This window comes from Colossoma macropomum, unplaced genomic scaffold (genome assembly GCF_904425465.1).
Source record: "Colossoma macropomum unplaced genomic scaffold, Colossoma_macropomum, whole genome shotgun sequence".
Lineage (NCBI taxonomy): Eukaryota > Metazoa > Chordata > Actinopteri > Characiformes > Serrasalmidae > Colossoma > Colossoma macropomum.
Window position 1 is genome coordinate 3,997,422 of NW_023494792.1, and position 17,255 is coordinate 4,014,676.

Genomic DNA, 17,255 nt, shown 5'->3' on the forward strand with positions numbered 1-17,255 from the left:
CATCAGCAAACAAACTAACGAGCAGAATGAGCCTTGTCAACAAAACATGTCATTCGACCAGGGGCGCCCAAACTTTTGCATACAACTGCAGTAATATGGTATTTTGTCCATATTGTGCAGCCCTAACTCTACCCTCAGCAAAAACCTGTGAAAGCTAACCTGGAGATGCGATTGATGATAAAGAGAAAGGCAGCGAGAGGGATTATGGAGAAGAGGAACCAAGGGAAAACAGTGCCGACCACACCCAGACAGAAGAGCACCAGCGTCAGGTTCTGCATCAACATCTCGGCCTGCATCGCCAGTCGCACGTCAACTGCAATGAGAACAAGTATGAGAGAAGAACTTGTTAACAGTTCTCCATCCAGTCAGCAGAAGGGAAGATTTGGGGAGGATTTCAAGGTCTAACCTTCATCCATATCTTTGGAGAAGCGGTTGAGGATGCGTCCCAGAGGAGTCGTGTCAAAGAAGTGCATGGGGCTGTGGAGGAGAGCCTTAAACAGCTTATCATGCAGAGCTGAGGCTGCCCGCAGAGAGCACTGCAACACACACATACAGATATATATATATATACGCACGTTAATAATACATGCAGACATTCACAATACAAACATAAACAAATGGGTCAATGATTCAAATAAGCATAAATAACCAGGACAAATCCATAATCCAAACAAACAGGTCGATGATACACAAAAAACAAAAACAACCATAATAAATACATCACTGGAGGGAAAGAACTTTGGCAAAGAGGCATTACAGGGAGGGAAAAGGGAAAAGTGCCCAGGCTCAGTGTAAACAGGGAGGCCCAGTAGAGGCCCGGCACAATCCCAGTACGCTCGTGGTTTACACAGCTATGTACACAATCTAATGCACATATCACACACTGTGCACATTTTCAAGATGCCTGTTGTTCATGGGTGTCTCATGGTGTACACAAATGGCAGAACATTCATTTCCGAAATGTCAAGCACCTCTGAATCTTCTCAAGCAGAAGCTCTTATATAACATGTTGCTATATAAAATACTCAGCGACCCCAGAACAAGAGAGCGCGTTTACGGAACACGCAACTATTTAGATGAGATAACTTCTGTCACAAGAGGACAGAGTTGTTCCACTAATAAACTATTTAAGCCCCAAACTTTCTAATCTCACCTCTGGGTGAAGAAAAAAGATCAGCCATCACTGAGAAATTAGCAAACACAAGTGGCACCCAGTTACAAAGGGATGTAACCTCTCCATAACCCTCCTAATGTGCCGTCAGACCTGTTTAACAGGGAAGAAGGTCGCAAAGGCCCAGAGGGACACAACACACACACAAACCCTTTCCAGCTGAGAGCCGTGGCCATGGACAGATAAATGGATTTAGCCTACAGGCAATTTCAATTACAGAGGAAAAAACTAGGAGAGACACAACGGATGAAAGGAGAAAGCTAGCCAATTAGCAAAGGCAATGGCAGTAGACCAATAGTCCTGTACTAAACAGCGAGAGGAAAACAGGACAGATGACTTCTGGGAATGGACATCTTCAAACTGTGGAATATAAACTTTGGTTTAGAGCTTTATTGACCCTGCTGAGGCATAGCCGAAGAGTCAATATTGTATCGGTGCCCCAGACTGTGAATTATTGGAAAAGGGGATTAAATGTGACGCACCTCTGAACCTCTGATAGCGACAGATCAACTTCGGATTTACAGGTAGACTGACATTCGCACAGCCTGGCAAACAGTGGAAATGGAGGGCACAGCTGTAGACTCTCTGCAATAACTGAATTTTTAGAAGCATAAAACTCTTTGGTCTTTTGGTTCATATCACCACCACAGTGAACAATTCTGATTTGGCAGGTTTCTTTGCAGAACGGAGCATTTCACACCAAACTGAATGACTCTGAATGACTTTATTTACATCTTAACCAATTACACAGAAATTTGAAAAATTGGTGTAATTTTTTACACAATTCTACAGGTGCAATCAAACAATGATTCAGTTAGGACTTCTTGATTTTGTGTTTATGACTTTGAAAAAATTAAATATAATTTAAAAAGTGTGTTTTGAAATTGTATAAACAGCTGTTTACTTATATAATAAGCTTCATGTTCATCACAGTGACGTCCGTGGTATGAAGAGTAGGTTTGCCTAAATAACATGCTACATCAAAATCTTATTTAATAAAAAAGCAGAAAAATCTGTTTTCCATGATATGGGCCCTTTAAAAGCACATACTAAAACTCTTTTGGCCCAAAGTGGTAAAAACAACTGAAAGGTTTGAGTGCTGATGAGTGCTAACAGCACAACAAGGGCTTACAATGTGTGCAATTTCCTGTATTTGGCAAGATCTAAACAGCTTTGTACTTTGTATATTAACTTATTGCCAAAAAACAAAACAAATAAATGATTTTTTTTTTTTTTAAACTTTTAAAAGTTTTTAAAAACATTTATTAAAGGCACTTTCAAAAGCTTAGTGTCCCCAGGTGTTCATATTGAATATACACATGAAAAGATACATTACCTTAACGAACACGATGCCTCGCACAGTCTTGAGGAGAAGCACGGCCCCCATGGACAGAGCGTACACCCTGGAGTAGTGCTGAATATGGGGGTTTAGTCTCATGCTGTTGCTCACCATGCTCTCATTCCCCTGCAACACCGTCACGTTCTGAAAACACAGACGCATCACCTTAGAAACAAGAATCTCGCACATAGGATTCCACTCAATGGCAGCTGCAGACAAATCCCAGCCTCAGTCATGTTTACAAAGGCAGTGTTTTTTTTTTTCTGTCAGAAGCAGCCTCACCGCCAACATCTGTTGCTGTGATTTTCCCTCTGAGTAAATCACTGTGGCACTTCTAATTAGCGTTGGGACTGATGTTCGCTTTGACTGAGCAGCAAAACACAGATGAAAGCGAGTGCTTTGTCTGTTTAAAGAGGCACTGAAGAAACACTTCACCCCAAAAAATGCTAACACTGCTAACGACTGAGGGGGGACCAGTTATTATGTCACAATGGCCCTTGCCGGCTTTTCAGTTTATTATTATCATTGCAGACTCAAATGTTCTTTTACATTATGATGTCATAATGGCCTCTATCTCCTTTCATTATGTCATCATCAACATTAGCTTTTGCAGACTCAAACGTTTCTTTAACATTATGATGTCAAAATGGTCTCTACCAACTTTCATTTTATTTATATCAGCATTAACTTTTATGGACTCCAGCATTCTTTTACATTATGATGTCACAATGATCTCTGTCAGCTTTTGTTTTATCATCGTCAGCATTAGCTTTTGTGAGCTCAAATGTGTTCTTTTAGCTTTGGTTTTATCATTATTAACATTAGCATTTGCAGACTCAAACGTTCTTTTACATCATGATGTCATAATGTTCTTTTATTAGCATCAACATTAGCTTTTGCAGGCTAGAGGTTTCTTTTACATTATGATGTCATAATGGCCTCTACCAACTCTCAATTTATTATTATCAGCATTAACTTTTGCGGACTCAAGTGTTCTTTTACATTATGATATCATGATGATCTTTACCAGCTCTTGTTTCAATATTATCAACATTAGCTTTTGTGGGCTCAGGCATTATTTTACACGATGATGTCATAATGACCTCTGCTAGCTTTCATTTTATCATAATCAACATTAGCTGTTTTGCTGACTCATGCATTCTCTTACATTTTGATGTCATAATGGCATCTACCAGTACTTATTTTGTTATTGTTATCATGCTATATTTTTTTATCAACATTAGCATTTGTGGGCTCAAGTGTTCTTTTATATTGTGATGGCCTCTATCCGCTTTTCATTTCAAGTGTTATTTTGCATTATGATGTCATAATGGCCCTTATCAGCTATTCATTTTATAATTATTAACATTAGCTGTTATAAGCTCAAGTGTTCCTTCACATTATGATGTCATAATGGCCTCTACCAGCTTTTGTTTCATCTTCATCAACATTAGCTTTTGTGGTCTCAAGTGTTCCTTTACATTATGATGTCATAATGGCCTCTACCAGCTTTCGTTTTATTACTATCAGCATTAACTTTTGTGAGCTAAAGTATCCTTTTATGGCTCTCCAGATGGAGGAGATTTGCAGAAGCCCACTCACCCCGCTGCCCTGCTTGATCCAGTGGCTGAGCCACCAGTTACTGAAGGCTATGCTGCCTGTGGTGAGGAGGAAGAGGAGGACATTGACGACGAAGGCCAGTGGCCCTCCCGCAGCCTTGATGTAAGCAGCGTAGACGGCCGAGGCCACGGCACCGGACCCTTTCTCCTCGGCCTGCATGAGCTGGTCTGCGGGACGCACATCAAAAGGGCCCAGAGAAAAAAGAGCAGAGATGTGTGACTCATTCCCCGGTGGAAAGTCAGCTAAGTACTGAGCGTTATTCTCAGATTACACAGCTCTCACCTCCTCTCCCCGCAGGCTGCCTACTCGCCACACTGATGACACCAGCACAGGGCCCAGAGCGCTCCTCCTGCCCCCCCTGCCGCTTCTTCAGGTTCTTCCGCACCAGATTCTGAGAGAGAGATACCAGAGAATGATATCCAGGAACAAATTCTCATTTTTTCAACATGCACCTCCCAGAGACAGAACAAAGAAGGGCACAGTAATGCATACGGCTGTTTGTTAATCATTTTCGTGATATTAGCCTTGGCAATACTGATAATGACTCAAAAGACTGCTATATGCAAATTAACCCTCTAACAAATTACAGCTTTTTTTGAACGCTGTGAACATTCTGAGCAATCATAGATGTTCCAGATGAGTATCTATTATCTGTGTATAGCTGTTTCTTGTCAAGTGTCAAGTTAACTGCCTTCAGATTTAATCACTACTTTTCAAGATTTTTGTATGAATTTAATACTTAATTCTCCAATTATTGAGGACTCATCATTCTGGACACAGTCTTTACTTTTTAGTGCTTCCTGCTTTCATAGGTTTTAGAGCACTACTCACATTTTAGTATCATTTTATAGACTAATTTGCAACAGGTTTCGTTTTATATTATTATATTAAAAGAGTGATTCTAAACATTTGAACTGTGATTCCAAACTTTTGAGCAGTACAACCTTTTCCACAATATCATTAGGACCCAGATGAAAGCACAGGCTTTTTTTTGAATAATAACTTTGATATCTCTAACTTGTGAAATGGACAATTGTATTAGAATGTTTTACTGTGAAGGCTGTGTAATTGATTGACATCTGGACTATAACCCAGAAAATCTAGGATTTGTATCTCAGAAAATAATAAATGAGAAAGTGACCAACTTTGGATTGACTACAGACACATACTATCATAAAACAGACATAACACCAATGTATAAGAAACAAAGACAAAGAGACATTGACAGGGGGTATTACAGGGACAAGTTACAAATCACTGCGGCCAGAACAATGAACGTTAAGTCATTAAATACAGTGGTGACAAGGTCTTATAGCAGCTACTCCCATAGATCAATGCGCTCATAAATTATAGAAGCAGGGAATGAATTAACATTTGAAAAACAGGTGGTTTGCAGTCTGTGGCTCATGAATTTTGCAGGAGGTGATGTTGAGTGCTTTGTGAGTGAGTGACCCTCATGTTTTCCCCGAGCGGTGGCCCGTGGGTGGGCGGCCGTACCTCCTGTTGGATGCTGGTGAAGAGCGTGGCGTAGTCGCGGCCTCTGCTCATCAGCTGGTCGTGGGTGCCATGCTCCACAATCTGCCCGTCCTTCATCAACACCACCTCATCACACTCTGCCAGGTACTGCAGGATAAGCAAACACGCCGGGGGGAAGAGTTAGAGCAAACAAGAGTGAACAGGCTGATGGATGAATGGTTGGATAGATGGATGGATGGATGCATGGGCGGATAGACAAATACAAGGATGTGAGGATGCAGAGCAGATGAAGACTGATAACATACTTCATAGTCCCCCTGACAGCAATCTGTACTGGATTTTCACATTTTGATGGTACACACTAACACAGGAAGACGGTACAGTAAATGTAAACAACAGAATAACCACTTAGAGCCTTTGTGGAAATGTGAGCACTTACAGTGCAGTATGTAATTGGGTAGTGACAATGTTTGTGCTGCACTCCAGCACATTTAACTTAAAGTGCAGAATAGCAGCTTTAATTTAAGCTTAGAGTGTAGAATTCCAGCTTTACTCTAATGGGCCTAATCTTAAACAAAAGAATCATGTGCAGTATTTGGCTCAAAAAAGTCTCAAGTCTCAAGCTCAGCCAGTTCTACTGCCATACAATCCCAAGACACTATGTTTCACAGACAAGGTGGTTTGCTTAGGATAATGACCGGCTCCCAGAACTCTACAGGCTTCTATGTACTTTTTAGCAAACTATAACCAGGCCTTTCTGTTCTTAAGGCTCACCAGTGGCTTGCATTTTGTGGTAAGCTCTCGGATGTTATTCTGGTGTATTGTCCTCCTTTAAAACATCTATGCCTATGTCCTGCTGTTCTGTTCAATAGCCTTTTTTCATGATTGAAAGTAATCTTCAGTGCTCTTTCACAGACTGTCAAGTTATTTTCTGTTGCTAAGCTCACCCTTTTTTTTGGGGGGGGGGATTCAAAGGGTTACAATACAGTTGCTGTTCACCACATCAATCCACACAGACTATGGATTCATCAGATAAATGCTGAGCGATGTGTGGAATTCTTTATCAAAAATCTTTTGTATACTGTGTAAACCCCAACACGCTAAATTGCCCCTAGGTGTGAGTGTATATGTCTGTGTGTCTGCCCTACGATGGACTGGCGACCTGTCCAGGGTGTTTCCTGCCTTCTGCCCAATGACCGCTGGCTCCAGCACCCCCTGCCACCCAGAAGGATAAGCGGCTTAGATAATGTGTGTGTATGTGTGTGTGAACCCCTTTCTAGTGAGCTTGAATCTTCTGACAGTCCCACAACATATGCATTACGGAGCCATACAACTTACATTTAAAACACAGGTTAGAAGTGTCTGCAGGACATTTTATGAACACAAACAGGGGTTAGGTTCAGTGAGTGAATAAAAAAAAATGTTCACATATATGAAGCCAGTCATCATCACTAAAGGATAATACTAGATCACACACCCATGGAATACTCAACCCTTCATAAAGTGAAACGCCTGCACTTGATAGAATTCTTCAGAGGGCTAAGTTTTTGCCCTTCAAACTTCATGCAACCTCTGTTATTTGATGTACCAAAGTTATCTTTAATGTGGACAAATGATTTACATGAATTGTCTATAAACAACTGTGAAATGTTTAGAATTCCTTTAGACACCCATGCTAAGAAGCCAATGTTCCTAATCTATGGGGGAAGGTCCAGATTAAGGGCAAGAGGCGACCATAAAGAGACTGTTTGAAATATTTAGAAATATTCAGACGTTTATCTAGGCCTGTAATGTAGCTTCTTAAAGTACCAAACAGTTGATTCAGACACCACAGATGTTTGACTTTTTTTTTTGTCTCACAATAGTCTGCTTTATTGGCATTGATACTTTGGTCCTCATACTGAGAAGCAACAGATGCAAATAAACCACATCTAGAATCAATTCGAGACCTTCTGTTAGCTCTCACATGCATTAGCTAATGATGCAACGCCGCACAGCTGGCCAACAAAACAACAGAGCATTTCCTGCTCATGTTGAACTGATCCCATAAACATCCCCATGACAAACTAGCAACACGTATCAATGCATTTTTTAATATATACCCAAAATATCTTATCAATGTGGTCTAGATACACTCAGAGCTAAGATTCTGCATTTTAACCTCAGAGTCATTGTTTCATTTCAAATAATGTGCTGGAATTAAAAGCCAAAACAACAACAGAAACTGAACCACTCTTACTTATGGGCTGCATGTATGTCATATTCTATAAGAATTACAGAATCGAAGAAAAACGTAAATGAAATATCTACTTCCTCCTATCAGGAAATCTGGCTGCACAATGTGTCATGAGTCAGAGATTATTTTGGGTTTCCTTTAGGCTTTTTCAAGCACACCCTGGAGCAATATTAAAGATTACTACACATCATTTCTCAAAACATCTACTTCTTTATCAAGTACTTAACATAAATACTAATTTCACTACAATCAACCAAGTTATCCCATAAAGATCTGCCAGTCCTGAGGGAACTGTGTAGGCCTCCACACCAGACTATTCATGTCTGACTTTTTTTGGCTTCAGTTCACAATTTTTGGCTACAGTACACCTCTCTTTTCAATGTGACTGAGCTCAACAGAAAATACCTCCTCCAAAACAGTGGACCTGGACAACTTAAAAAATGTGGCTTTTCAAATCGGATTACAATGTGGCTACCATCCATCCTAAGAGCATATACAGCTGGTATGATCAAATGCACCAGGTTTCAGGGAAAAAAACAGCCTTTGTCTCAACACACACCATAAACATAATAAAAAAAACATACACATGCACACTAAAGAAAATTTCTGACTCTTGTCGCATTCTGCAGCTGGGTTTCTGCTAGCCTCTAAAAAGGTCTGAAATATTATAATAATATTAAATATTATAAATTAAATTATCTATTATAAATACCTGTTATACTCTACAGGTTTATTATGTAACTCCCACAGAGTAATATACAGCTCAGATCATAAGCAATTTGGCTCAATTTCAGTTGTTCTGGCGCCGAACTCTGTGTTATAACTATTGGGTGGGGAATGAGGGACAGTCACACTGAGGCCCTTGGTGCACCAGTAACCAGGTGGTAACTAGCTCCCCTAGAAACTTTACTGGGCCCCTCATAGATACTGATACAATTTTACACCCATAACTCAGAAAGAGATCCAATTTAAATTAGCCTTATTGCTCCATTACAATTCTCCATTCAGGTCCAATCTGTCTAATGTGATGATCCACCTTAGCATGGGTAACTGAAATCTGTCATTAATGTGAATCAACCTGTAACTGAAACAACCTGCATGCCCACATTCTAATGAATAACGTCATGAGAATGAACCAAGATTGTCATGAACAACAAACTAAGCAGCAGAATCAGCTTCTATCGCAAAGATCAGTTGCTCTGAATAGCTCACAGTTGTTCATTATTACAGGAAGGTGAAGGTGACAAAGGATCACATACCTTTGTGGCATTTACTGGCACTAACTTCAGTTTTGTCGCTGTTGCCACATGAGCGCTGAATGATGGCACAGGCTTTTTGATGTGAAAAGATCAGATTTGTGTGTCCAAACAGCTATAAAAACATCAGACCTGTCTCATATAAATCAGAAAATCAGATGTTGTGCCACTTCAGCCTGGTAATGTGAATGTGGTAACCTTCTTAAGTGGTTAGTGGTGTATAAAACAGCTAAATATGACATTGAAGAAGGTAGTCTAATGTAAACATTTTGGTTAACATTGGTTGTTGGTGGGAAGAGTTAAATGCTTTGAGAGCCTTAACTTGTTTGAGACATAACAGTAGTGATAAAACAAGCAAATTATATTGTCTTTTTTATTAAATAAGGGTAATTATCATATATGATTGAGGACTGGGGCCCATAAGATCCAACACTACTCCCTGATCTCCAGCACATCATTTAAAATAAAGTTAAAGTGCAGAATATCTGCTTCAAAGATAGACTCTCGCTCTCTCTAACTCTCTCTAAATAGACTCACCTGAAGCTGGTGGGTAACGAAGATGATTGTCCTTCCTCCGGCTGCCCTGCGGATGGCATTGTGGAACAGATGTGCTCCCACGTGGGCATCCACGGCGCTGAGTGGATCGTCTAGCAGCAGGATGGGTCTGTCGCTGTAGAGCGCCCGGGCCAAACTGACCCTCTGCCGCTGACCTCCACTCAGATTGGCTCCCCTCTCTCCAATCTGCAGCACAGTTTTATTCAGTTCAATTCAATTCAGTTATGCTTTGGCAAGAATGAAAACTCAAAAGACATAAAAGACATCAAATATCACATATTAGAAAAATACATCAGATATCTTGCACTAGTAAAACTGGTAAGAAAGGTCAGAGTTAAAAGGTCCATTTGTACCATATTTCAAATGCGAAGGCTTTTTTTTCATTACATTTAGCAGAACTAAAACACACAACACGTGCACACTACATGCAGTATAAATGTAATCACATGTATAATCAAATATGTAATCGACTCCTTGTAATGTTCCAAGAGAGAATAATTGGCTCTCTATGGGTGGGATGGATGGTCCTCCTTCTCCCCTCAATGCTCAGCATGATGCTAGTCAATACAGGTGTCTGTTAGCTGACATCACAGAATTGGTAGTGAATGTTGTCCATCCAGCGTGTTGAGCTGTCTAACGACATTATGTTAGGGGTAGTTTGAAAAGATGTCTTGGAGCTTCACATGTCTTGGAGAAAGTGTGTGCTAGTCTTCACCCTCCCAAATTGGGTACTGGGTACTGTTTTCATGTCACTGTTACACTGTTGCTATTGTTTATTTCACTTTTCATTATGTTGCACTACAAGCAGTTCGGGCTAGATTTGTTGACTGGACTGGGTTGTATTCGTTCCCTTTTCCTCTGACATACACTACCATTCAAAAGTCTGGAATCACTGATTTCAATAAAATAAAATGTATTTTGTTTTAGGTACACAAACAAAATTATTGTAATATGATGCTAATTTTTTCAAACAATTTAATTTAATTACTCCCAAAAAAAGTGGTGACCAAATCTCACTGATCAAATAGCTATTGATAGCAATCTTGTGCCCTCATCACAACTTCTTGTCTTCCCCAAAATACAAGAGCTCTGAGAATGCTGCGCATATTTTGCACATACGTATACACACTGTGTATGCACCAGTACACTTGTCTATAGTTCATTCTGTATTTATTGTCTATTTATTGCACTGTATTTATAGTTTTTTTGTACTTATTGTGTGTATACACATCGTCTGTTATCCTACTAGTACATGTGCACTCATGTCCTTGTCTTATTGTTTATGCACAAGAGAGGTAGCCCAGACATGTTTCATTATACTGTACCACTGTATATTTTTTTGAATTGAACTGAACACTTTACACTGCACATACACCATCTATTTATGTTTTGATGTCTAGTTTACAATACGTTTACAATGTACACTCTGTAAGGTAGTATTAATTATTAAAAATCATTTATTATTATGCCAAGTGATTCTACACCTTTGAACTATAGTGTATGATCCAGCATTTTCTGCTGATATTCACTGGATACAGACATTGAGTATTGGACTGATTTAATCTCTAGTAGTAGTATTTGTACAGCCTCTCTCTCCTGTATTGGACAATAGTAAATCCAGTGTTTTCCTGCTCTAATAAACATGATTCAATTAATCAGCTATTTAACAAGCCCCTCATGAGTTTAAGTGAGTATGTTAAAGCAGGGAAAATGCTAAACATGCAGGGCAGAGATACTCCAGGACCAGGACTGTGAATCACCAGCTTACAGTAATGTGTAGAGCCTGTAGATCAGTTTTACTAACAACAGTACACAGGGGGACAGCAGTGAAGGCATAAAAAGAGCATTTATTTTTCGATGTAACTCACTATAGCGGGGGCAGAAATGGCATTTTGAGTCTAGCAGAGTGTAATTACCTCAGTCATGTCACCGTAAGGTAGCTCTGTAATATCAGGAATTAAGCAGCAGGCCTCCAGAACTGCATTATACCTGATGTGAGAAAAGCACAGCACCAAAGAAATGTCAAAGCCGGAGCAGTTTTACAAGCTCATGTAAACAAGCCTTGATCTGTGCACACTGTCTTTCCAGCCAATCCCAGATCTTACTTTTCCTCTATGTACTCTCTCCCAAACAGGATGTTCTCCCTCAGGGAGCTGTTGAGGATCCAGGCCTGTTGGGCTGCATAGGCAAAGCCTCCATCTGCAGTCACTGCTCCAGCCAGCAGGGTCATCTATAGGATACAGAGAAAGGCAGATATTGCTAAGACCTACATACAAAGTTTGGAGACACCTTTAAAAAAGGCATTTTTGCAGGATTTGCTAATTTGCATGTTCAGTGTTACTTTTCAAAAAAGTAAGAAAAATACATGCAAATGTTTTGTTTAAGGGCCCTTTAACAAAACCTTCATTATATTTTTTCCCTGGGGTTCACTTATGGCATTTGTGTGGTTTCATGTAGCAAAAACAAGTCACAAGCAACAGGTAAATCATTTTTATATGTTTTGGTTTTTGTGATATTATGTTTTGTTTCCATATATGTACAAACAAGGGAGTGAATGGTACATTTTAGTAAGTTTTACCAATGTTCACATATCAAACTCTTTAGTTATGATATTGGCTCCTTAACAGAAAACAGCTTTTTACTAATATTTTGTATATATTTTGCAACACTCAGCTTCATAATGATTTGAGAGTTGTCTTGTCCAAACTATTAAGGCATATTTTGAAAATGTGTAATCATATTACTTAAACCCTGTTACATAACAGTGACATAACTATGCCATGAACATATTGTGGCAGATGCAATCATGAGTTATCATGACAAATTATAAATTAATAGTGTCATATTACTATTACCGGTGATTGTCCTAACAGATGCCATAATGTCTGATGTTATTACAGCTGACTAGAGTACCTCCACTGATATAAGATATTGTGACATTAAACATTATTACATCTCCCATGACAATTAACAGTAATGGTAACATTACAACAGCTATATTACTGAACAAAATCAGTCGGGACAACTCATGACAGCATATGACATCTGCGATTACATGCTTATGGCACAGTTATGTCAATGTTATAAGGCAGGATTCAAGTAAAGTGTTATGGAAAATCTCTTGCTCTTGAAAGCCTTGAGTGTTGATGAGTGCTGACATCACAACAGAAGGATTAAATGTGAAGGCTTTGGAATTATTCCTAAGATGGCACTGCCACTAATATAGGCTAAAATATTTGTGTGTGATTTTGTTCTCCTTTTACTCTTACTCACCTACTCTTTACTAACAACGGCAGATATGGCAAAAATATAGTATCAAAATACTTCATGACATTTTCTCGAAACACAATATGCAGCAAAATATATTTTTTCAAACAAATAGCTCCATTTGTGCCACGTTTAATATAACACTATCAAAGTCTATGATTAAAGACATTTGTCCATTTCACATACTGCAAAGCACTAAATCCAGGTAAACAGGACTAATGATGTTCTCTTCTTGATGAAACATGCTGTTGTTCAGTATTCTTTAAGCACTGACAATGTCCAACAAAGGCTCAGAAAAACATATTGTACCATAATTTACCATGACATAAATTTACCATGTCTTTACTTTGTTAAGCCACTACAAGCCAACAAGGGAAATGAGCTCAAACGTGTAAGAAGAGTTTGAAAAGCCAGGTGTTCCCAGACTTTGAACAGGCAGAGGATGTGTTTCAAACAGCCAGCCTGATTCTGGAGGTCAGATAATACTAGTCAGTCTATTTTTTATTCTGTTCCAGCTTCCAGTCCAGCTCAGACAGGCTATCTGGACTGGATCACCTGCCTCATATGTGCTGAAGCTGGAGCAGCTCAGCCTGAACGTAACCTTACAGAGATAAGGGGGCATTTCACAGCAGAGACTGCAGAGAGAGCTGAGAGAAAATGTTCTGATGTGCAGCGCGATCACCTGTCCCAGGAGAGCCGACAACAGTGAGCTTTTTCCACTGCCCACAGCTCCACACACCCCTACCAGTGCACCCTGTGGACACACAAACACCTGACATTTAGCCTGACTGCATCACACTGCTAGAAGGACTGTGTTATAAACCTGCATTCAGCTTCAGCTGATCATTGAAAGCTTTTCCAGTCTGCTTCAGCAAAGTGAAGAGGTCAATACTTAGAAGTCATAACTACAAGCTGTGTTGTCATTTTGGGTTGTTTATTTCTCACAAGCAGATGATTTAAATGAGTAGAGAAATTCAGCACAAAGTGTGGATTAAAAACTTTCAGTCCATACCACATTTTAAAACTAACAATACAGAATGTAAATCAAATTCTACATGCAATTAATAGCAATAAAAGCATAGTAAGACATTGATGATTTAGATTTTTTTAATAGCATAGGCTGCAGCTCTCATACAGGGCCAATCTGACTGATTCTGAGAGACAGAAAGGTAAATAAATGCAAATATATCAAATACGACAGATCTAATGTGTAAACCAGAAACTGAATTGAATAAGGACTCTAAGAGCAGCTGGCACTGTGGGAGGTGTCTGCAGCCTAACTAATTTACACAGTGATGTATTTATGACATGTTAGAGGAAATGACAGGAAGCTGTCGCCATCATCACAAAACTTTATAACTCTGCTTTTTTTCATTTGTTATCTTTCGAAAATCAAAACGCTCTTTGAAAACACCAGCTGTCATTAATGTTGTGTGAATATTTCATGAAATGGTCCAAAATTCTAAATTAAACTGTTTTGATATTTTGCCAAATAGCTCACAAACCCGTGAATATTTCTAACACTCTTTCATTTATTTCTGTCTTGCAATGAAATATGAAATGTGGAAAATTGTGAGTTTTTAAAGTTGTTTCCCAAAGTTTTGTTAAAGACTAGTTAATATTGCACTTGAACAACCATAATGAGTTTTAAACTACAAACTATCCTGGTCAAAATAGTGTGCTGCATACATAGTGTACTGTTTACAGTACTGTGCAAAAGTCTCCTAAGGCAACCTAGCGAAGTGTTCAAAACTACTTATCTCAGCAGTAAGTATGATTCAGAATATTAGAACAAATGCAAACAAACATCAATAACAGTAAAAAAGTAACAAGTCATTGCGCGGATTTATTACATTGCATCAGCAGCATATCTGGATTAATTTAATAAAGCAATGACTAGTCAAAACTGTTACTGTTACTGGATGATAACTACAAATAATACTGGGTTTCATCGAGGAGAGGTTTGGAAATGGTTAAACAAACATACTGACATATCAAAATCACTACTTATTGTACTACTTTTATTTCTATTTATTCTAATATTAGAATATCAGAATATTTTTCTGAGTGAATAATTGCTTGCTGCCCAGATAAATAGCTTTATAGATCTAATTCTCTCAGATGCCTAAAACTTTTGCACAGTCCTGTATGTTTTCTGTGACTTTGCTACCCACTGCCTCAAACTGGAACGCTCAGGCAGGAAAAGGCTTTTCCTTCTCCAATAGTTACCATGTTTGAGATGTGAGGTTTTATTCTGACAGTGATGCAGCTGGTGGCAGTGTGAGCGAGGCCGAAGGAGGCGATACCTTGCGGATGTGCAGGTGGATGCGGTGCAGGGTTTTGTGCAGCAGTGGGCGGATGCTCTGGGTGGAGGAAATGGTGCTCTGGGGGCTCTCCTGCTCCATGTGTGTGAGGAGGTGCTGATCATTAGGGCCTTCACCTTTGCTTTTCTCCTCTTCTGAGCTGATGTAAAGGCTGAGCTTCTCCCTCCTCAGCACTCTCCGCATGCCCCTTCTTTTTCGGCTCGCCTGCCCTTTGCCCTGCGGGGGGCGAGCTTTTTCCCACGCCAGCGTGGCGTCCCGGATCTCCACCGCATTCTCAGGATCCTCCATTTTAACAGAGATCGACTCCCGGTCCTCCAACATGAACAGCCTCTGTGGGAGAAAAAAGAAGCAGTGGTGGTGAGCTGGTACAGGGTATAGAGCAAAATGATGGACTCAAACTCCTGTCACAAATGCAGTTGCAGCAGTAAATGTTCCAGGAAGAATGTGTGAAGAATGCTGGCTGCTGGAAAAGTTGATCCAGCAATATACTGGGATGAGACCTAGGAAAATTATTGGAAATGTGGACTCAAGTGTGTACAAAAGTAAGAACATTACTGGTTAAGAGAAAGATGTTTTGCTGACATATTTGTTCTGCAACCAGAGATATTATAAGAGTAATACAACACAGTACATTGGCTGAAATATGAATGAGATAGTTGCAATGCTGTACATGGCAAATCCACTGTGGGAAGGCCATCACCTTGTCGGTAAAGGCGTAATAGACAAAAAAAGCCCTCATTATTGTGGAGACATAGTCATAATAACTACAAGGAATATAGCTATTTTGAACACCTCTCAATCAAGTTATGCGTTTTGTTGCTTTTCTAATTGAACATAGATTATTACATCTGCTAATGAGAACACACTTCAGTATCACATTTTTCTGCAAATTTTGGTGCACAATTTCTATTTATTTTCAGAATTAACATCAGAAAAAAATGTAACATCAGAAAAAAATATTTCAATATGTTAAATTCAGCAAATAAACAATAACTGTGCATTAAAATGTGCAGAAGGGTGTTCTCTGTAGAGGATGTGTAACAGCTGATAGGGAAGTAAATTTCAATCTCCAATCTGAAATAAGCAGGATCTTGCTCAGTTATAAAGAACACCACATACGACAATGAAATTTAAGGTTGTCTTTAATTTGAAGTTGAACAACACAATACTTGGTGTGGACAATACAAACCATCCAGTCAAACCACCATTAGCTACTGTAAAAAGTTCCTAAGACAAAGATTTATATACCTTGGGTGACGTATACTAGAGGTTGCATGTATGGTATGTAGTTCTGAAAGTCCCTGCTGTGGACCTCAGGCATATCTCTATCTACAAACAAGTACTTGAGTACAAGTACATGGAAAATTCCCACTCTCCAATTAGGTATCCATAGGACTGTCCCATGGGACCCATGTGACTGGCTCCCAAATTTGTTGGTTCAACACCGTTCACACTTTAGCAGAGTCACGTAGACCTTATCCTTGACCTGGTGTCCCTGCTGTCCTCAGGTTGAACTTCTGCAATCTTCTTCTGCATTTTCTATCTCTGAAGTGCATGGGTGTGTGTGTGTGTGTGTGTGTGTATGTATGTGTAGGTGTGTGTTTGTGTGTGTGTTTGTGTGTGTGTGTGTGTGTGTGTGTGTGTGTGTGATGCATGTACTTGTTCTATTCTGCAAGAACCAGACGTTGGTAACCTGTCACATGCACCCCATTTCCAACTGAACCCTTTTAACAACACAGCCTATAATTTGACCAGAAACACCCAAACTTTTGCTTATGACTGTATGTGCATAGTTATTAGCTGAAATAGCCTAAAATATACATCTTTGTGTGTTATTTGAGCCAAAGACCACAAATGATTTTTGTATTTTTTGTTAGATATTACTAATGACTTCAAAAATGATCTTGAAACATTAGCTTAGATTTCTGTATTGATTTACTGTTCTCTAATCGTTCAAGACAGGAGCCTGGGCTTGACTGGATATAATGATTGGTGTGTCGCCAAGATTTGC

General features: G+C 39.4%; 1 protein-coding gene across 1 annotated transcript in view; it reads right to left on the reverse strand.

The window, feature by feature from the left end:
* wu:fb13g09 (multidrug resistance-associated protein 5) overlaps positions 1 to 17,255 on the reverse strand; it is a 52,535-nt gene that overhangs the window by 13,274 nt on the left and 22,006 nt on the right. Inside the window, exons 10-20 of the mRNA XM_036575623.1 lie at positions 15,227 to 15,574; positions 13,603 to 13,674; positions 11,759 to 11,883; positions 11,570 to 11,642; positions 9,636 to 9,839; positions 5,628 to 5,753; positions 4,413 to 4,521; positions 4,113 to 4,297; positions 2,508 to 2,654; positions 407 to 536; positions 160 to 313 (exon numbers count right to left, since the gene is read on the reverse strand). Of these exons, the coding sequence (XP_036431516.1) occupies positions 160 to 313; positions 407 to 536; positions 2,508 to 2,654; positions 4,113 to 4,297; positions 4,413 to 4,521; positions 5,628 to 5,753; positions 9,636 to 9,839; positions 11,570 to 11,642; positions 11,759 to 11,883; positions 13,603 to 13,674; positions 15,227 to 15,574 (1,673 nt within the window). The remainder of the gene's footprint in view (positions 1 to 159; positions 314 to 406; positions 537 to 2,507; positions 2,655 to 4,112; positions 4,298 to 4,412; positions 4,522 to 5,627; positions 5,754 to 9,635; positions 9,840 to 11,569; positions 11,643 to 11,758; positions 11,884 to 13,602; positions 13,675 to 15,226; positions 15,575 to 17,255) is intronic.